The sequence below is a fragment of the Sus scrofa genome, chromosome 13 (assembly GCF_054392235.1).
Source record: "Sus scrofa isolate SSC_HxYL_T2T_F1_AM1 chromosome 13, Sscrofa_HxYL_maternal_Yorkshire_Landrace_v2.0, whole genome shotgun sequence".
NCBI lineage: Eukaryota > Metazoa > Chordata > Mammalia > Artiodactyla > Suidae > Sus > Sus scrofa.
In genome coordinates, this window is record NC_139395.1 from 182,291,755 (window position 1) to 182,314,269 (window position 22,515).

Below are 22,515 nucleotides of genomic sequence, written 5' to 3' on the forward strand. Positions count from 1 at the left end.
GGAATGAACTATAGCACTCTATCAAGCAGCAGCTGAGGGAATCCCTGTGGTGGCTCAGCAGAAACAAATCCAACTAGTATCCATGAGGATGCAGGTTCAATCCCTGGCCTCGCTCAGTGGGTTAAGGATCCAGCATTGCCATGAGCTGGGGTATAGGTCGCAGACGCTGCTCGGATCCCACATTGCTGTGGCTGTGGCATAGGCCGGCAGCTGCAGCTCTGATTCCACCCCTAGCTTGGGAACTTCCATATTCTGTGAGTGGGGCCCTAAAAATTAAATAGAAGCAGCAGCTGAATACCTTTGTAAATGATAGCCATCTCATTACAACAGTGATTTTCTAGGACAGTGATTCCCAAACTTGAACAGCATAAGAATTACATGGATGGGCTGTGACAAACTGGTTGCTGAACCTTGATTCCAGGTCTTGTAGTATAGTAGGAAGTGGCTGCAAGTGCAGGACTTTGCATTTGTAATAACTACAGTTTACAAATTAAAAAGTAAGATTACAATATATTGCTTATATATGTAACTATATATATGAGTCTATAGTTTAATATACATAGTTTTATATATACTTTATATACATATACTCACACACATATGTATGTATATAAATAAATATCTATGTGTTAAACTGCACTGTTAACAGAATGAATAAAAATAACTTGTAAATTTAAGCTACTCAGAAAATTGATGTTTTCCTTCTTATGTCCCTGGAAAAGAGGATAAAAGATTTTAGCAACTCTCAAGAAATCTGAGATATTAAATTAACAGTTTTTCTTCATATGACACTTCATGACTAAAGTACCATCATTAGCAGGGGAAAAAAAAACAACTGATGGTAATCAATGAGTTATTAGGGTTGCAGAAATACTTCAGGTGGTTTGCCCTGTAAATATCATAAACATTAAACATTCTCAGGTCCAACAGCTATCATTTGGGACATGGGACTTATTTAAAAAGTTTCACACCATATTTTTTACAGGCCAAATTTAATACCTTTTTTAGTATTTCTAAAGAAATTAACCACCAGAGAATAATAAACCTAAAGGTCAAAATCACTAATTCATGAAATTAAAAAAATAATAATAAAGGAGAAAAGCAAATAAGCAAATTTGGGGGAAATTTATTATTTGTATAAATTCCCATCAAAATTCTTGACCTAACACTTAATAAGCAACAGAATGGCAACTTGTCTCCACTGAAGTACATGTTACATTTATACCTTAACGTTCTAATGAAATCTCAGAAACTTAAAAACAGTGTTTAATCTAAAGCATGCTCTTTAAAATATTAAGGGATATTTTTTAGCAATACAGTAACTGGTATTCGGTCTGCCATATACTATTTTGCACATGTATCAACAAATTTAATATAAAATGAGTATTAAAGCCATTCTTTGAGTTTAGTATCTATATTTTTGTTTATTTTACTTTCCTTTTTTATTAGAAAGTACATTCATTTGAAGTTGCACAAAGTAAAACTGGTGTCAAAAAGTTATTTTTTTTAAATAGAAGCAAACCTCTTTGATTTGATTTTTTTAAAAAGCTACTTTAAAAAATAAATATGATCATAATGAATTTATGAAATTTTTAAACATTCCAATTAGAAATGAAAATTTTTAAAATATATCTTAGCTTTTAACTTTATAGTTACTGCATGTTAAATAAGAATCATATAGCACAAACAAATTTGAGAGTAAAGCTGAAATAAATAAAACTCGTCCAAATATGCTTCAAGTCTCCTCTACTTTAAATTCCACAAAGCTATACATCAAAGAGAAGCATATTGTCTTATACGTAAATTTCTAATCGAACCCCCAAAATATAAATAAACACGTTTCCATACAAAAATGAGGATTCACATAAAAACATATAACAATAGAAATGGAGGTGTTCCCACCATGGCTCAGCAGAAACGAATCTGACTAGTATCCATAAGGATGCAAGTTCTATCCCTGGCCTCGCTCAGTGGGTTAAGAATCCAGCATTGCCCTGAGCTGTGGTGCAGGTCAAAGATGCTGCTGAGATCTGGCAGATGTGGTGTGGCTGTGGCTAGGTCAGTGGCTACAGCTTCGATTAGACCCCTAGCCTGGGACCTCCATAACCTCCATATGCCACAGGTGCAGCCCTAAAAAGACAAAGAAAGAAAGAAAGAAAGAAAGAAAGAAAGAAAGAAAGAAAGAAAGAAAGAAAGAAAGGAAGGAAGGAAGGAAGGAAGGAAGGAAGGAAGGAAGGAAGTTGAAAATATTTTCTATCTTTAAAACACTAGCGAAAATTCTGTTAAAACAAATACAAGATAATATATTTTTTATAAATTAAATGTTGCTAGAATAAATTCTATCTTTGTTGATTCCTACCACTTGTCCACATTCCCCCTTCTTTTATAGTGCATTTTGTTTAAAGAAGAGGTTAAAAAAACCTATAAAATTTTTGTCATGTTTTTCTAATTTGATCAGACATCCTTCCTTGAAAGGTCAGCACAACAGTTGAAAGTGACATATTTAAAATACATAACATTGTTCATTCTAAGCAGAAAAAATTCAAATGACCAAGAATCACATATCACATGTGTCAAAAATTTGATTTTCTTGGATCAACTATTCAGCGTATAAAGCAGAATTTGGACTGTAATTCATAAAAGCAGAGTCCCAGGTGGTTATGGCTGACACCCAGTTGTCAAAATATTCTTCGTGCATTTCAGACACCGTTCACAATGTGAAAGCTAGAAATCCAGTAGATAAAACTTTTAGAACCTAGATTTCACAAATAACAATAATTCCAATATTGAAGGCAAATTATACTATACTGGAGACTTGTTTTAGAGAGTGTTCTTATTATTTCCATTGCTCTCTATTATCCATTCAATTTTAAATATTTTTAGTTTTATTTAAACAGAATTTATTTGCAGGATTATGGCTTTTAACTCTTAGACAACAATCCATATAATTTTTAATACAGAGCTGTCTTCAGATAGTTTTCTTTTTCAGTTAACTTCCAATTCATAGGCTTGTAGTATTTTCTAAAAACAGTTAGCTAAATAGCTCCATTAGAACAAAAAGGAACATATGCAATATAGATAGAGGTATATCCATACATTTATACATTATACATGTATATGTACATTTATAATACATACAGTATGTATCTATATTAAAATTTTACTTAAGTTTATACAATTAAAAAGAACAAAATCTTTAGCAGACACCAAGTAAAATAATGGACTGGAAATCATAAAATTTTTCTCAACAAATGCAAAATCAGTCTTAGTTTAGTTACCTTGTTTTGTTTTGGAAAGCTCTTATTATTCATTTATTCAGGTAATTTAAATTTACACACAACTAGTACAAGAACTTTAAATGAAGGGAATAAAAGAGAGAATTTCATGAAGTTGGTATTGGTCTCAGAGAATTTTCAGTTCTCTGGCTGAGATAAATATCAATGACATAATCACAATAATGTGTAATTACAAGTTGCGAAGGTAACAACAAAGAACAAGGCAGATGAGTTTAACAGGTGTTTTGTTTAAGTTTGGGGGTGGGGGAGCGCAGAAGGTGGTATAAGAGAGTTAGAAGGTCTCCCTGAAGAAGAAATTTAATATTTTGAGGAGATTCTAATCACTTAAAAAGTTAAAATAAATACACTGAACACCCAACTACCTTATTTTGATTTTTTTCAATACAAAATGTAGTTCAAGATTATAAGTGAAATTTAGTTTGTGCATATTCAATGAAATAATAATCAAGTGCTGTGAAAGGCAATATTTTGGGCTCTTAATGGAGAAGAGGTGATTTCTGGCCCCTCAGGCAATACCATCAATTTTCCTTCTCCAAAATTCAACTCTAAGACATCACATGTAGACTGAGATTTAAGGAGACATATCAATGAATTTAGAAATTTTAAATTGGAACGGGAAAAATTTCAAAACCTATCTAAGATAGAAACATCTCATTTGCTTAACTGTCATTTACTCTAAAGTGATGTGACATAGAAATTACTGTTATCCCTTTTTTAAAAGTGAGGATAAATGTCAATAAAAGTTAATTGGTCTGAATTAATCATACACTAATAAATGGTAGAGCCAGAATTCAAATGCTGATGTACCAATTCTACATGTGTGCTCATTCTATTTTACTCCTTTACCTGCTATCTACGACATCACACTAAAGCACAAAAAAGATAACCTGGGAAAATACAAATAACATTAAAGGATAGAATTATGATTGCCACAGCTCTGATTTAGAAATTAGGATACCTGACCAGGAGATAAAATATTATATTCTATCAGGATGCTTTTAACTGAAAAGCATGAGATGTATAAAATGAGTGCCTTATATAAGGAAAATGTATTCTCTCATGGAATTCTGAGATGTCAGAATCCCAGGCAGGTGTCTCTAAAGCTCACTGGGCTCCACCTTTCTGGCCATGAAGGGAATGCAGCTGCTTCAGACTGGACTCTGCCGTCAAAGGGCAAACCCAGAGGCACAAAGCACTTGGCCCCTCCTCATCTCTTTTTACCAGAAGGAAATCTCTACCAGAAGTCACTGGAATTTTGTTGCAACCTCATTGGCTTTATTATTCATGCCTAAACCAGTCACTGGAAAAATGGCTACAGTTCTCACAATTTGCTCTTAGATGATACTCACTCCACAAAGTAGCAGAGGGGCCACTTTCCACGCAGCATGGGAGCGTGAAAACCTGAACAACTTCAGTGTTCCATCAGCAAAAAAAAGCCAGGGAACACATTTTGGGTGGGCTTGGGGCCTCTATTTGCTAGAAGACTGTTTTTTAATTTAAGTACCTTATCACTGCTAAGACATTAGTAAATAGCTAAGGGAATCTTTAGGGAAAAAAACATCTAAGAGTTGAAAAGAGGGCAATGGTAGGAAATTTAAAAAAAATTTACAGTTGCTGATTTTGAGACTTCTCATTTCAGTCTATGCTTTCTCTATACCCTTCCCTGCCCCATTCTTCATCCTCTTCTCCTTACTTAATTTTCTTTTGAGTCAAGGTTCTTGATTCCTTGGACTACTTAACCAGTATACCAATACTATCCTAAGTGAAAACCACACAGCTTACCTCCCTCTAATCCCTTCTCTGTAATGATACATAGACTAAGAAAGCTCATCTGATAAGTTGACAGTGTCACCCAATCAGTCAATCAATCAAGTATGAGTCATGTGTAAACCAAGAACTCTTTTTAGATTGTAATCCAACAATATATATGGGCTTTGATATGCGTTGACTGTCCTCTAAATCAAAGAATATTTAAACTATTGAATTATTTACTAAAATTTCTGAAGATAATTAAACCCAGAATTCAAATACTATAATTCATATTTTACAGGGCCAAAGAAAGTAATTGCTTGTGTGAACTAAGAATCCCACCTGCCATATCAGTAAATGAAGGATGTTGCAGCCATCAAGCTACCACGTTACTGCCACCCTAACGGTGAGCTCTGAGGGAACTCAGGATGGAAACAAAGAATGCTTGCCATCTAACAGTCAGCTTCTGTAGCCACCCTGATGGTGCACCCTGAGGAGGCCCAAGATGAGAAATCACAGGATAGCTGAGGAGCATATCAAAAGAATGATCTCAGAGGTCCTAGACCTTGCATCTTGCCATACGTAGAAAAGCACTAAATTCTTTTACTGGAGATATCTGGTTTTCTTTCATTAACAATACTCTTTTGATGTTCTGACTACCTGCCCTTTGTTGCAAAAATCTCCTATATATCCTCATTCTCCCCACCACCCCTGCCTCTTTAGAACTGCTTCTCAGCATTATCTGAGAGGCTGTGCCCCAGGCTTGAAGTACTCAGAATGTCCACCAAATAAAAAAACTCTCAATTTTTAGGTTGTGCATTTTTTTTCAGTCAGTATTTGTCTACTTTGCTAAAGTGAACAAACTTAGTGCCAGAAAATTTAGGCAGAATTCCTGTCCATGAAATGCCAGTAGTTTTAGTTTACATGTTGAGTATTATTTTCATGAACTTCATTTAGAGAAAAATCAAAGTTCCATTAAACTTCTTCCCAGATACTTATCTGGGTACTATGTCCCATGCCTAATAGTATAGTATTATACTTTTCTAGAGTGGGATATTTCAGTGACTCAGTATGGTGTGAAATTATTATAATGATTATTATAATATATTAATTATAATATTATAATGATTATAATACTATAATTTTTTCCTCTGAAGTTTATATTTATATTTTCATTAACCTACAAACAGAGGCACTTTTAATTATTACAGTTAATTAATTAAAGCAATAACTAGTTCAAAGTTGCTCCCAGCTATCATATCATTTTTTACAGAAAAGCTTGAGGCATAGATACCCCAACTGACTCACTATGCATTCCCTTTAAAGCCAAAACAAACATAAAATTCCTCTATCCTTGTAAAATTGAAAATGGTAATAATTAGGCAATAAAAATAATTAACTGAATCTAAAGGCACAAATAACTGTGCAAGCAAAAGTGTTACATCCCAAACTTAAATTGACTATAGAGCTTTCATTCAAGAATATCATCAGTTTCTCAAAAAAAAATGAATATTAATCTAATATTTTCAAAGTTAGTGCTACTTATTTCCTCAGGGACATCAAGAACAACATAATCTAGGGGGAAGATTTAAAGGAAAAATGCACTACAAATAACCCCAGGACATTAATACACTCAATTAATTTTCCTTTTTTTATTCTTTGGTGGCTAACAGTATTATAAATATCATGACCTGTTGTGTTAATTTTTTTTCTCCCTGCTAGTTTTAATAAGTTTGGAGAGCTTGGCCAGCTGTTTTTAGGGCATTTAATGTATCTGAAACAGTGCAGTCACAGCCACAAGATCAATGAAGATAGCAATGAAGAGGAGGCCAAAGAGCCTGAGGCTGGCTCTCTGAGGCCAAAGGAGAAACTGAAAACTGTTCATGAGGAAACCATAAGTGGTTCCTAGGAAAAAGAAGGTAGGAAATTGGGTGAGATATAGAAATACTCAAGAAAGAAGTTATCCTGAGGACTGTTTCCTAAATTTAATGTGCTTAGGAATCACCTGGGGACCATGTTAAGGCACAGACTCTGATTCAGAAAGTCTGGGGTGGGGCCAAGAGTCTGCATATCTAAGAATCTCCCAGGTGTTGACACTGCTGGTTGGTGCCTGTACATACTTTGTGTTGCGAAGTTCTACAAGGTCCCTCCCACTCCCCCCCCAACAAGCAGATACCCCCCCCCCACACACACACAAACATTTCTCTGGAAGTAAACATGTTAATTGGGCTCATTATAAAATCTATGAGGTTAATAAGGCAAATGAATTCATTTCCCCAAATTCTTGATTTGTAGAAGTATATTTTCTTTATACCTTCTTTAAAGGAAAACATGAGGTAGACTGCTACTTGGATATACAAGTAAATTTATTGCTTAAAAAATACATATGAGTAAAATGTCAGTAAAGTTTTTGCTTTTCATATTTCCTTAGGCAGCTAGTTTCTAAAATATGTTATCTGACAGAGTAAGGAAAAACTCAAATTTCTAAAATCAAAATTAAAGTGAGGTTTGAGTTTTGGCTAATGAGTTTTCCAGCTCAATCCAGGGTCTCAATTTGTTATGACTTCCCAGAACGTGCTTTTATCCTAACCATTTGATTTCTTCTACACTTAGGAAAACCAAACCCTGGCTTACTTCATACTCTCCCTTCTAAGCAACTAACCAAGGCCTGATTATACATTTTGGCATTGTGTCAATGTCAAGGTGTACCAGGAAGAGAAGCAGATGCAAAGATGACAGATGGATGAACTATCCTTGATGCAAAACATCCGTTTGTGAAGGAGAAGCTTGGGAGTACCATAGAAAATATGTTTCGGCACAAAAATCTAAAAGGCTGAAGACCAATACAAAGTTGAAGTAATTACAACCTCTTTGAAAAGAGGATGGCATAGAAGAAAATGAATGTACACATTTATCAGTTACCATAAATACTTCTAAATAACATTTTGCATTCGCTACAGACTATCCTTAGACACAAAAAAAAGATAGGCTTAGGCATTTTTTAAATACAATTTTGTAGAAATAAAAATTTTCCAAATGTATGATCCTCTTTTTTTCTGAAAAAAGAAGAGGAAAAGTTTCTCACACAAAGGTCATCATAAACATTCAAGTCCAAAGTGTCGTACACCATGGTATTCTGTGTCTGGCTTGATAGAGCATTAAAGGTACACAAAAAGCTTAGAATTTAAAGCCAGCCATATTTTTCCTAAATAAAATATCCAGTTTTAAACTGACCTGGACAAGTTGCAGACATTTTAAGCAAAGGAACTGAGGCAACAAAAGCTTATACCGTATAGTACCCTACTCGGAACCATCACCACGGTTGATACTAAGGCTCCAATTCTCAGGGCAATCATCTCCAAATACACACTTTCCATATTCTCAAAACTTAGAGTGTCTTCTCAATTCACCTAATCTGGCCACATCACCAAAAAATGTTAGATGATCACACTTAGATCATATGCATGATGGTAGTTAAAAAAAAAAAAAAAAACCTGTTTAATTAGTTCATTCAAGCAATTGATACATTCAGAAGGGGGAAAAAAATGAACTTCAGGACACAAATATTAAGCTGTGTTAGTCCACGTATTGTATGTGATGATGAACATAATTTGTCATCAGAAGTACGGGAGTTTCTGCCTATAATTCCTCCTGCTCTCTAAGAGAGGCAATAAACAAAAATCATATTCTTTTCGATAGTTTACTGAACTCACCCCATGTGATGGGTAGGAGATCCAGCCCAGCTCCCCTTGAATTGCTTTTGAATCCAGTAGATTGACTAAAAGAAAACACAGATACACAAACACAGTTAAAAGGAATGGATTTTATTTACCTTTGTCAAGTAAAAGTTGTCTGTGGTTCTTGATGTAATAATATCAACTTGTTCAAAAAACACGACCCTGCTCATTCTCCTTACACATGTATTTTGAGTATATAAAGGGAATTACAAGAAAAAAAATCCATAGGGAAGGTTAAGGGACCAAAAGTTTCTGTGGCTTTTTAAACTATTTACATCTGTTTATAAATATATCATATATTAAATATATTGACAATAACTACAGGTTTAAAAAGGAGACAATAAAAACATAAAATAGGAAACACTAATGCTAACATGAAATAAAAATAACAGCAAAGGCCATTAAATTTGATAAACTGACATATGACTTCACTATAAATTAGTTAAATATGCTTCCATAATGAATCATATTTATTTTTGTACATATTTGATTTGGTGTCTTTATATTGTCCTTGGCCAATACCAAACATAATCTTCCATAATGTGTACTTTTTAATACTGGATAAATTGTGTACTTATGTGTAATGAACAAAATGCTTATCTACCAATTTGTGGAGAAATCAAATAAAAAATGTACTATAATATCACCTTGTAAAGATTTACATATTTTTTAAGATTTTATTTTTTTGGCTGTACCACAGCATGTGGAAATTTCTGGGCCAGGGCTCAAACCCATGCCACAGCTGTAACCAGAGCCAAGTGGTAGCAATGCCAGATTCTTAACCTGCTGAGCCATGAGAGAATTCTGAGCTTTATATAGTTAAAGAAGGTATTGTTACCCAAAGGCTTTAATGATTTTACTCAGAGTTTTGTGCTACTTTTAGTTAATAACAAAGGACTCACAATGATTGTCAACCTGTTAAATAATGTAAATTATGGTTTTACCACATCCTTCTTCTAACTAGAAAACAATCCCCTGATTGATTAATGGAAGATGTAGAGGAAGTTTACATAAAATACACAGGTATTATTAACATGACCCAGAGCAGGTGAATCAAATATAATAGCATTGGGTCATTTTGAAGGGTACCATATAATCACAAATCAAAACATAATGTTAACACATGCAAAGTACAGTATGTCCACGTACTGTCAATAAATTGTTTCCTGGTGCATGAAAAGTACCACCCTTTCTTTAACCATCCCAATTATTTTCTTGCAAAGGAAACATTAATCTTATAAAATGAAAAGAAAAATTATATTTTATATTAAAATTCTAAATTTTCAAGCACTGCATTTTAAAAGCAGATAGTTGGTTAGCTAGTTATATGATAAATAAACTAAGAGAGTATGACAAAACTCCTAATCATTAAGTTAAAAATAAATAAAATTCTCAAAGTTATATTCTCTAAGTTTTGCTAGTTAAACACACACACGCACACACATAACCTATCACACTGGAATTCCTTACAGATTAAACTTTTTTCCCCTCACAATAAATTAATCCCAGTGAGAAGTAATTATATTTAGATAAAAGAAGACAGTTACTGCACGGATTACATAGTGTAATTTCCATAATGGAATTATTTCCCAGGATATCAACTTGGAAATTAACAGGATGCTTAATTATGTTGAAAATATCTCTGAAAATGATTTTTAAAAAACCTCTATTTACAGATAACATTTCAGATTAGTATTAGAAAATCTTTGAAAATACGAGAATACATCCTCACTTTAAAGTATGTTACCAACATTCATTCTAATAAAGACATACCTAGCTCAATTATTGGTTCTATCTTGGTCATGAGTTGATTTCTCCATGTTTTACACAGAATTTGCATAGTAGAATTTACAGGGCCACTATTCTGAAAGCATTTGATCATATTTGTGATGCCTTTAAAAGTTTAAATGACTCAATGTTTTGTGTGTATGTAATAACTGAATATGGACTAAATGATGAATATGTGTCCCTCCATATACTAAGGTGAATGGCTGAATTAATTTCAATATTAATAACCAGAGAGAAAAAGTGTTTGAGGCAAGGAAGAGATGAATATTGTCTCCACCTAGTAAACAATTCACTGGAATGTAGGTTGTTAGCTAAAGAACTGTATCCTTAAGTTTTCTTTGATGATAATAATGAGGGGGATAGGACTGGATTAATTACATCAGCATTTGGTTTCTACTCAATTGAGAAAAGCTAAACCCAAAAGAATTGTATTGCACTGTCAATTAAAATAAGTATAATAAATTAATTAAATGTATTGCATTTACTCAGAAACTGAATTTTTAGTGCACTCCATTTAGCATGAATGAGGGAAATACAATTAGTAGCATTACTCATGATTCTGTTTCTGTTGTCTATCAAAAGCATAATTATGCCTGCTCTGGTAGTCTCACAATGTTGCTGCGATGGTCAAATCATATAAATGTATTTAAAGCGATCGGTTTATAACATGCTATGTAGATTCAATGTTCCTATAAACTTAGAATATTAACTAACACCAGTTCCATTTTGATTTCTGAATGGTATTTAAAATCAACTATCAATATATGGCCTACTAGAGGAGAAAGATGGCATCAAAACACTTTTTAAAAGCACTTACTTGGGGTTTATAAAGTGTCTTTTGTTTATAACCAAATAAGAACAACACAATCCAAGAATTCTAGCCACTTTGAAGTCAACGATTGCTGGACTGGAACTTGCCAGAATATAAACCTCAGGTCTTCTGTGATGGGTTGTATAGCAATCTGAGTGTAGCATAATTGAGATAAGAAGGGAAAGTTAATGGAATTTGAAAGTCAACCTACTGTGAGTGATTTCTCTGGATACACTGACTGAATCTAACATTGCAACACAATGTCTTAAACGCCCACTGATACAGGCAAGAACTTAATTTACTAAAGACTTCCTCTCCCCAAAAAACATGTAGACCTGATCATAGCCTTTCAAATGGTACCACTATTTAAATGCCAGGGTGGATAGAATTGTGAGGTACAGATACAATATTGTAGTCTGAATTTTAATGACAATTTGTAACATGGAAAATTTGTTTTAATTGCTGAAATTTTTGAGTTTACAATAACGAATTTTAACAAAAAGGAGTTGGGAAACTATTCTTAAGGGTAGGTGGGAATATATAGATGGCTTAATTCTTTAATAACAGACTCAAGCCATGTTATTTGCCAAGCAAATAAATCATCTCTTACCAGATTTCATATGCTAATGGTGTGATTCGGTTGTAACAGAAAATATGTCACTTCATCAATTTCAGAATATTTTCTACTCCAAGAGCAATGTAGCATACACTAACATTTTAAAATGACTTATATTGGACACATTTTTAAGTGTTAGAACTCCACTTAGGTTGAAATATAAGGAGCAGCTTTTTGGCAAAAAAAAATCACTGAGGGAAGTCTGGATAGATACAGTTCTGGATGTCTTTCACAGGCTTTAGTGTCTAGTCTCACTGCTTTTAAATAGAGGCCAAAAAGTATAAATAGGTGAAGGGACTTACATTCACAAAAATAAGGGAATTCTTCCTTAGTCTCCTTGAATTGGCTTTCAGGTAGGCACTAAGGCAAGATTTGCTGGTCAAAATGATGGACCTATGGAGTTTGATGGGAATTAGAATGTGTAGGTTGAAGTAAAGGAATAGGAACAGAGTATAGGATAAACGGGCTTAAATTGGTTGTATCTGCTTCTGAAAATAAGGAAATCTCCCTGTCATTCCTGTCACTGTTCTTTACTTTCCCCACTTGGATGCATTATGGATTTAAGATACCCAGGAGTCTTGCTCTGTCTTTCCTTCCTATCCTCTCTCAAAATGAAGAGACGGAATCATATCTACTTTGCTCGATGGCACTGACGTCACAGAGAAGCGTCTGTGCCAAGAGTTTACGCCACTTTCCCATCTTACTAATAAGAGAGCATTAAAAAATTTTAAAGGACTGTCATTAAAATAAGATTTTTTTAAATTTCCCATTTAAAAGACAGGTTAAAAACTTTAGGTATAAATTTCTGGAATTTTACTTTTAAGGAATCATTAACCTGCCAAGATTGTTTCAAGAGTATTTCAAAATTGTGATACATAGTGGCTATCTGTCCACTTAGGAAGACTGAGTTGAATGAATATTCACATTTTATATACTAAGTACTGAAAATACACAGACAGCGCTAAAATAATTCTCAAAATTAAATGCCACAATTTCTTACTGAAGTGGAAGATGATTTCAACTATTTAATAACCTACCTATGCTTTGTGGTAATTTTATAATTGCATTTTATGAAAACATTGGGTAATTTCAAGATGAACAGTAGGGCTTAATGGTTAAAGAATTTCAGACTTGGAGTTCCTGTTGTGGCACAGTGGTTAACGAATCCGACTAGGAACCATGAGGTTGCGGGTTAGATCCCTGGCCGTGCTCAGTGGGTTGAGGATCCGTCGTTGCCCTGAGCTGTGGTGTAGGTCACAGACGCGGCTCGGATCCCTCGTTGCTGTGGCTCTGGCGTAGGCTGGTGGCTACAGCTCTGATTCGATCCCTAGCCTGGAAACCTCCATATGCCGCAGGAGCGGCCCAAGAAATGACAAAAAGACCAAAAAAAAAAAAAAAAAAAAGAATTTCAGACTTAATAGACATGTTTTCTTATAAAAACTTTCATTTATAAGGTGCTTTTACAGCCAGTTGCAAATAACTATAAAACCACTATAGTAGAAAACAAACCCATCCTTTGATTATGTCTTGTTTTTACAAAAAAAAAAATAACATTTCCTTTCCTGTCCATACATCACTGCAATTGTCCCAGCCACATTTCTTGTACACTATTTATCTTTATCATTTTCAGCACTTTCTGTTATGATGAAAAGAGTAGCTTTGCTCTAGGTTACAGATAGCAGAGGTGTCCTTTAATCTGCTCCTAGGTTATACTTAAATGTCACAAATAGAAGAAAATGATGCAGGAAGTAATAAATTCTGCTCTCAGTGTTGTAATTCTCTGTGTAGTACTCTGGTCAACCATAAGATGGAATCAAGAAATCAAGATGTATTTTCTGATAGGAGTCCACCAAAGCTCAGTTTTCATTTTTACTGTACACACCTAGGTATGCCATTGAGAAGTCAGTTTTATTAATGTACTTACCTATTTCAACATAACTTTTATTTACTAAGATTACATATTCTTAGTTAATAGCTGCTGTGGGCTTCCTATTTATATTTATTTCTACCTAAACATAATTAAAACAGCCTTGTAATAGACCAATGGTATTGTATTTCACAGATTAAAAACTATAAAAATGTTTTTAGACTATAAATGAAGTCAACTATAATTAACTGTGTGAAGATAAAACTTCCTGTAAAATGCTAAATTCTACAAACATTTTGTGTCACAGAAGTATTAATTTATGATCATTTCTCTATCAACCAGCTAAACTAGACATGTAAATTTTTCTTTTTTAATTCTGTAGTGCTAGACATTTCTGTGAAAAACTTTTTTCACATGGTATCTAGTAGCTTATTTATGGAATATAAGCAGATTTCTAGACAAAGTAGTATACAATCCATTTATTTTCTTAGTTTTCCCTCCAGAGCAATAATTTTGGGTGAACTTCTATACAGGTCCTAATTAAAGAAGAAACTGTAATTAGATACCTCATCTCAATCTTTGCAAACAGCAGGAAGAATTCATTGGAATCAAAATACATAGTCTCACGGTAAGATGTCTGTGTTCTCATGACTAGAGCAGCTCAAGGAAGTAACAGAAACACAGACCCAAATTCTACTTGAAACTTGGACACTTTAGTAAATATTAACTCTGTGTTGTTTCTAAAATGTTAAAATTTTCTTTTCTTTTCTTTTTAATCTGAGACATCTGAAGATAATTCTGATATTAATACTATTTTGGAGAAAACAGCTATTAAAATATCCCTAGGGAAGATGTTCTTGTAACAAAATAATTCCCTTACATAAATGAGTGGGAATGTTCTAATGTCAATGAAGTTTTACTACATTAACAACCTCAGCTTTGATAACAGTCCCTGGAATAGAAGGTCTCTTTGTTTCTGTGTATTGTCAACTTCTATTATGAATCATTTAGACAAGTGAAATGTGTTTCCCAAAATGTAAGGTACTAAAAGTAGAACATTAATGATTATGTAAACATTGTGCCTTTTCAACACATTTTAGCTTTTAAAGTGTTCTGGAACTAACAGGAAAACTTCTTTATTTCTAATTTGAAAGTACTCTTTTGACAGATTAAAAAGTGAAAAATGAAAATATATCATTCAATTTGAAATGATATAAATAATCATTAGGTCAAATAGGTACTCAATCTTTAGCAAATACATTTTGCCTTCATACCATAAATTCAAGCTATCTTGGTATATATTATATATATTTTTATCATATCACAAACTCTTGATTATAATCTTTGACTGCTAAATGCAGGCTTTCTGTTTAGTCAGGATTTGACTGATGGCTATGAAAATGGAACAGAATAAGCATAAATTCTACAAAACAATTCTAATATAGTATTTCTTTGCAAAAGCTCATTGGATATAAGATTCAAATTTTAACACAGAGAACAAATTATGTAGTGATAAATTAAATTTCCAATTTAAAAATATTCTTTGGGCAATTTTATATTACAAAGCTTTTTTTTTTTTAATTTTAAAAGAAGCCCAATGCAGAAGATATTGGTTTAAATTTCTGGAAAACTAAAATCAGGATATAGTTTTGACTTCATCATGTTTTAGAGGATAACTCCATCTGGACTTTATGTCTGTCATACATCATAACTTTTCTCTATAGATGTAGACACACACACACACACACACACACACACACACACAAATAAACTTGTATGAGTCTTTAAAAGGCCCACAAAAGATACAGTGAACTGCCACATGCCTATCAGTTTAACTAAAAACTCCAGCCCTTTGCTTTCTATCTTAGGAGCATAGTGTCAATGGAAATATCAAACGATTAGTGTTGGTGGTGGTCAGGAAACTTTTACCTATCACCGCAAGAGGATGTAGAATTCAGACAAATTTCAGTGTATTTCTTCTTGGTTTTGTGGTCATATGAATATCACCTATAGAAGCTTCTATTTGGAGACAGTCTTTCTTCATGTTCAACCATGTGAATCTCCCAAACACATACTGCATGCATGTATATGTTCACACAGAATTTATTTTGAACTTAGATATATGCTTATTAAAATGGCTATTTCTGGGTGTTCAGTTCTTTCAAAAGTGCTTTCTACTTGTATATCTATTTTTATGCATTCATTAACAATATTTTTAAAGTTTTCTAGATATATGCAGTAAAGAAATATCTGGGTTATGATCATCCCTAGCACATGAAATAGGCAAAACATTTAATCTCCTTTGTTTTTTTATAACTTGTGGTTATTATTATCTTTAAAGAACAATTTTCCCTATATTCCAGAGACTCTATTTTAGGAGGATAATCTTTAAAGATTCATATCACATGAGTTTTTTTGCTTTTTTTAGGGCCGCAGTGCAGTGTATGGAAGTTCCCAGTCTAGGAGTAGAATTGGAGCTACAGCCTCTCGGCATCCAGGTCATGTCTGCAAGTCTGTGACCTACATCACAGTTCATGGCACCACCCAGATCCTTAACCCACTGAGTGAGGCCAGTTATCGAACCCACATCCTCACAGATACTAGTCGGGTTTGTTACCACTGAGCCACAATGGGAATTCCCAAAGATTTATATCACATTTTTTATAACTTTCATATATATGTTAAAACACAGTTTTGCATGTAAGTATTCATTTCGCAGTCATCTATCCCAAGTCATTATCTTCAAGGGCATTCAATATGCCATTCCCTACAACCTTCGTTTCCAAAAATCTAGTAACCAATCCTCTAGTAACCAATCCCTATAACCTTCTTTTCCAAAAATCTAGTAACCAATCCTTCTTTTCCAAAAATCTAGTAACCAATCCTTGGTAAATAAACAAATGCAAACAAATGAATAAGAATGGTTTTTCTTAGTTTTGCTTATGAGACATGTCCAAAATCATTATAAATGTTCTAATATTTTTGAAAAATCTATATAGAATTAGAGAAGAAAAAAATCCAAAAATATATAATCTCTTTAACTTTTCCTTTCCAAAGGAAATTAAGAATATTTTATTCTGTATTTGGCCAGGTTTTTACCCTACGTCTCATTTAAAAGGCATAAATTTAAAAACCATTAAAATTAATTAAGAAAAATGTTAAGAAAAAACTCATCTTTCATATGAAAAAACTGTCCTTATTCAATGTGCAAATGTTTAAGAAAAAAAAATCAGTTGTACCTCAAAATATAGAAAAACCATCACTGTGAGCATACCTGACTCTAACTTGTTCAGTAGGATGAAGTATGTATAATTATGACTGGAAATCTTTTTCAAAAAGAAGGACAATCAAAGGATTATAATTTCAGATCAGAAATGTCATCATCATAAAATCTGAGTTTATCTTTTTGAGCTATTTAATGTAAACAAATATCAAATTATCTGCGGTAAACTGGATAAAAGTAAACTGAAAGAAAAATACTATCCCCTTTTATTCTGCCTCTTTAAAAGCATATTCAAGATTTGCCAATGGGTATATTTGATGGAGTTTATATAATTAATAAAAGAGTAACAACCCAATTTTATTTCTATTTACAGTCTCTGTGATGATGACAGTTCTTTCCATTCTGTTAAAATACAAAATATATACCATAAATAGCTTTCGCATAGCGAAGGGAAAAATCACAATTTGAATATAACTCTAGCCTTATGACATCTTTGAATATTATCAGTGACCAGGGGTCCAGTTGGGGAAAATTAACAAGATTAGACAATGAGAAATAAATAAATGATTGTTTTTATTTTTTCTCATCACCAATTTGGTTTTTTTGTTTTGTCATTTTAGGGCCACATCTGCAGCATATGGAAGTTCCCAGGCCAGGGATGGAATCAGAGCTGCAGCTGCCAGCCTACGCCACAGCCACAGCAACACAGGATCCATAACCCACTGAACAAAGCCAGGAATCAAACCATTGTCCTCATGGATGCTGGTCAGATTTGTTTCTGCTGAGCTATGACAGGAACTCCCATTCATTACCAATTTGTAATGCAGAAAACAGAATTTTACTCTATCTTCATTTCAAAACGTAAATATTCATCTGTAAAATTTTGCCCAAGGTGTGGAAATGGTTCAGTTTTGTTAGGGGACAATACAATTCACACACACATACACAGTGTAGAGTGCTTCACATAGACTTTTCCTCAGAGTGTTGTTCTGCTTACCCAGAGGATTATCTAGACCATCTACAAGGAAGATACTGCAAATCAGCTTCTCAGCCTAACTTCTCAGTGTGAAGACTGCTATCATAAGCAATAAAAAAAATTCCTCCTAAGATCTATAGAATTTTATTAATTGCTAGATTAGCTCTTAAAATCAGGAAATAAAGTGTATGTTAACTACTAACAAGCTGTCCTGTTTCCTTTACTCGTCCTGAGGTAGGTAGGGAATATCTAAATTTCATGTTGACTGGAAACCAATCAACTTATCACTGGCAAAAGGTAAATTTTAAAGCCTCATTTTTTACCAAGGGGGTTGTGGGGGCCAAGGGGGACAGGTGTTATATTTTTATGGGGCCTGCAGAGTTTATTCATCTATCTATTATCTGAAAGATGATAAATTAACCTCCCTTAATGAATATACATTAAAATTCAAGATGAAACCATTCTGATTTTGATTAAATAGATTTATCAGCACTAAAATTAACCCAGACTTCTACCTCTGCTCCAACTTCCACCATGTAGTCTGCCAAGAATTTTTGTCTTAAAACAGGAAGCAACTCAGTTTGGAGGTTTTAAAGTCAAATTTACATTTTCTTGATTTGAGAGAGCTCTGCAAAATTACTTATGAATTAAAAATTAAATAGTAGGGAAAAGATTTGTTGACTAATCTTCCAGAAGTGAGAAAACAAAAGTTTGTTGCTAAACCTTCACTTTTGTTCAAGGAAAATGTACCTATAGCTTCGTGGTTGGATAACTCCTTGGGAACCCCCAGGATAACACCTTTCAAAACTTTTTTTTTCCACGTTAGAGCGAAGAAAGCAAGATACTGAAAATAGCTTTCTGATTTGAAAGCCTGATGTCATCAATATGCTATTTTTGTTCTTTGCCAGGTTAACAGAATTTATTGCAGCAATTAATGCAAAACATATGTGCTGAAATGCCCACATGAAAAATACAATTGCCCCCAACTTAATTTGCTACCTTTCAAAACTCTGTTCTAGCTACCTTTTCTCAATACCTCCACTTAAATATAGTACAAGTGTTTTTATGAAAGAGATTAAATCTTTATAATTTATTTTCTCATCTTAAGTAATTTATAAAGTATCTTTTAAATAGGGGAAAGTTTCCATAGAAATTAAAGACTACATGTTAGGCCAAGTTCTATTTCCACCCATTACTAACCTCTATGATAATCCTGATAGTTAAATTACACTTCATTTTTATTGTATAAAACTAAAAAAATCACACTCAGGTTATATTGACAATTTCCTCACCATCTTTGTGTATGGAATCCTTGACAAAAATCTTGGCAGGGTGAGGAAAGGCGTGCTTGAGTGTCAGGAAAAGAAGACAGGTAAGAATGTGTGAAGAAAACACATCACAGATCACATCTCCTTTTCCTCTGCCCACATCAAATTTTCTTTAAATTATTTTCATAGTGAGTTCTCCAACTCATTCAGATAATCATAATTTATGAAGGTAAACACTGCAGATTCAAAGTACTCTCTGAAGTACTTTTTTTTTAAGGAAAGTACTTTGAAGTCTGATTTTTCACTCCAATACTTGAGTATTTCTAAGTTTTTCTTGCAAGTCACAAGACAAATCAGTATGTTCACTACGATGAAAATTAAGAAGCTAGTGTTTTTCCTAAATAGAAAGGTATCTCTTTAATTTATAGGCATTTGTGTACAGGATAAAGCACATTTAAAATCAAAAGGCAGACAGGCCAGGGCCTGGCTCAGTTACTACTTTATTAAAATGAGTTTACTATTTTCCTCAGTTGTAAAATGGGAGATGTCATAATACCTATCTTCAGGCTGCTTTAATATTAAATGAAGTCTGGTAATTACTTAATGGTAATATAAAGGAAAAAAATCTTTCCCACCAGTGGAACTCTGAGCCATTGTTATCTCAATATTGGGTGCGACATTGAGGCTGTATTTAGTTTTGGAATCCCTTGGATTCAACAATTCTTCTATGAAAAACACTAAAGTTCTGACAACCACAGAAACTTCACCACCATCCAACTTACTAATCTACCTCAGTAACACCACTCCCAGAAACACTTTCTGGCCCATTCCAGATTCCTCTCCAAATCAGAAGAGGGAAAAATTCTTTTTAATAAAAAGGGTGCTAATCAAATACAGGGCTGTGGAGGAAAACAGACAACTTTGGATTATGCACGGGTTGGGGAGGGCATCTGTGGAACATGACCCTTAGCTTCCACAAGCGGCCTAACAGGTGACATTAGTAGGTGCTCTTAAAGAGAACTGAAATTTTTCTTCATTTTCATCTAGGAGAAATCTTTTGAAAATTCAAGAAATAGCAAAGGAGTCAGGAAGGACAGAGGCAAGCAGCACAATGGATATCTCAGGCTTTCCCGAGTGTTCCAATCAAGCAGCCAGGTACAAGGCGCTCCCCCAGCTCCGCAGGGAGTTCGGTGAACCCTGCAGAACCACATCCTCCTCCTGCACCTGTTACCTGGCTGGTCGGGAACCTAGAAGGAAAGGGGACCTCGCCAAACTTCAGACGCCAAGCAGGAAGGGCTGCTAGCGAGGGGGGGATGGGGGACTTGGAAGAGGAGGAGGGGTAGGGACACAGACCTCGGGTCAACGACTGTCGTGAAGGTCAGGACTTGCCTGGCCCGTTCAAGCCGCTCGCGCTCTCAGGGCAAGACCAACCCACAGGTAAGGAGAGTCCAGGTGGTGAGGAGGGCGCCGCCTCTCAGAGCACCGGCAGGTCCGCGGCTGCAGGCAGAGGGCGCACGTTCGCCTCTCGCCCGCTCCGCCTCCTCCCCGCGCCAGTTTCCGCGGAACTTGGCGCCCTCGTGCTCCGCAGGTTCCAACCTCCGCCCCGGCTGAGTGCGCCCGGCGCTAGCCTCAGGAGAGATGCTGGCAGCCACGGGGGCTCCGCGCGCGCCCGCCGCCCCCGGGAGGCCGCGCCAGCTCGAAGCGCTCGGGCAGCGCGCTGTGGCCGCAGGGCGCAGAGACGCTGGTGCACAAAGAACCCACTGAATCTCCAGGACTGAGGGAAACTTGGACCCGGAGTTGGGGTTCTCCGATCTGAACTTGAATCCTATGGGGCGTGAAGAGTAGTGAATTGTTGGAAGACTCCGCTTTCCCGCCGCACCAATAAACCGGGTCCTGGAGGTAGAGTTTGAGGTTAAGACGCCCTGAGCGGTGGGTGTGGTGGCGGAGGGCGCCTGCTCATCTCTCTGTTGAAACATCCCTGACACTCCCCTTAAAGCCCCGTTTACTGCTAAAATTTCTCAGGGCACACTTTTGAAATTTAATCAGTGTTGCATTATCGAGTGTGGAAGGTATGACGCGAAGGAAAAGAAGTGCCGTCATCCCTCCTGTGGCCACCCCAGTTCATGGCTAAGATTATTCACAACAGTTTGTTTGTACAGTGCTGCCTCTTGTTTTCCCCCTCTTTCCTCGCCTATTATTCTGACTTCACCATGTTGGTTTGGATTATGTGGATTTTCACCCTCTGCTTTGACTGGAACAGCAGGACATGGTTTAGAAATTGAAGGGAGGGAGGGGGTTCTACACTCAGGGCTTCCAGTTTAATAACATCACTCCAAGTTGGAGGCTTTATTTGCTGAACTGGTCTTGATTCCATCCATTCTCCACATGCATTCGCCCAGGCTTCCAAAGAGGGACGCATTCTTTGGCTTACACTCTCAAAATTTTCCTAGATAAAATATTTTCTTCAGGGGAAAAATCAAAATTGTGCAAACCTGAGAGGAGAAACAAACATACACACCCCCACAACACAAGCATTTTTTTTTTTTAAGTGTGCAGGTTTTTAGAGATTTAACATAAATTGATTAGCCAGATGTTTGAAGTGATACATATTTTTCTTTTAAGCAGAAGACATATATTATCATTGAATTCAGAAGCTCTACATTTTTCTACCTCCTCATCTTTCTAATCCACTTTTTAAATTTTCTTTTCTCTTGCAAAGACTCACTTTTTTCTTTGTAATCCACTCCCCACCCCCACTTTTTTATTTCAAAGAAAGTTGGTGGGAGGCAAACTAAAACTTGCTGACTTTCAGACTTTTCCAAGAGAAAAAGCTTCTGCCAGATCCCAAGAACTACCTGATCCTAAGGAGCTGGTAACAGTTGCAGAGAGTGAAATCACGGGGTGCACATGTGCTCACACCCTGATTCCCAAGAGGAGTGTCGGCCTAGATTGATTTGTCTGCCTAGATTCCTTTGCATTTTATATATGTCGAACAGAACAGTGCTTTTATTTCTAAAGTTGTTACAGAAGAGTTATTTAAGGTTTTCAAATGTTTTAGAAATAAATTTTGAATCCTGTTTTTGGTATACCTGGGTGAATAATATAATGAATGTTTTACACCACCAATCATCCCTTTATTTGAAAAATCTGTGGAAAGCTACTTGTGCACTTGGTAAAAGCCCTG

At 35.1% G+C, this 22,515-nt stretch overlaps 1 protein-coding gene across 5 annotated transcripts in view; it reads right to left on the bottom strand.

The window, feature by feature from the left end:
• EPHA3 (EPH receptor A3) overlaps positions 1–22,515 on the bottom strand; it is a 351,064-nt gene that overhangs the window by 323,101 nt on the left and 5,448 nt on the right. For all 5 annotated transcript variants that reach the window (XR_014822332.1, XR_014822333.1, XR_014822334.1 and 2 more), the window contains 1 exon segment: positions 8,759–8,823. Coding sequence is in view for 2 of the 5 variants with exons in the window: in XM_021068363.2 (XP_020924022.1) it covers positions 8,759–8,823 (65 nt within the window). In the remaining 3 variants the exon portion in view is untranslated.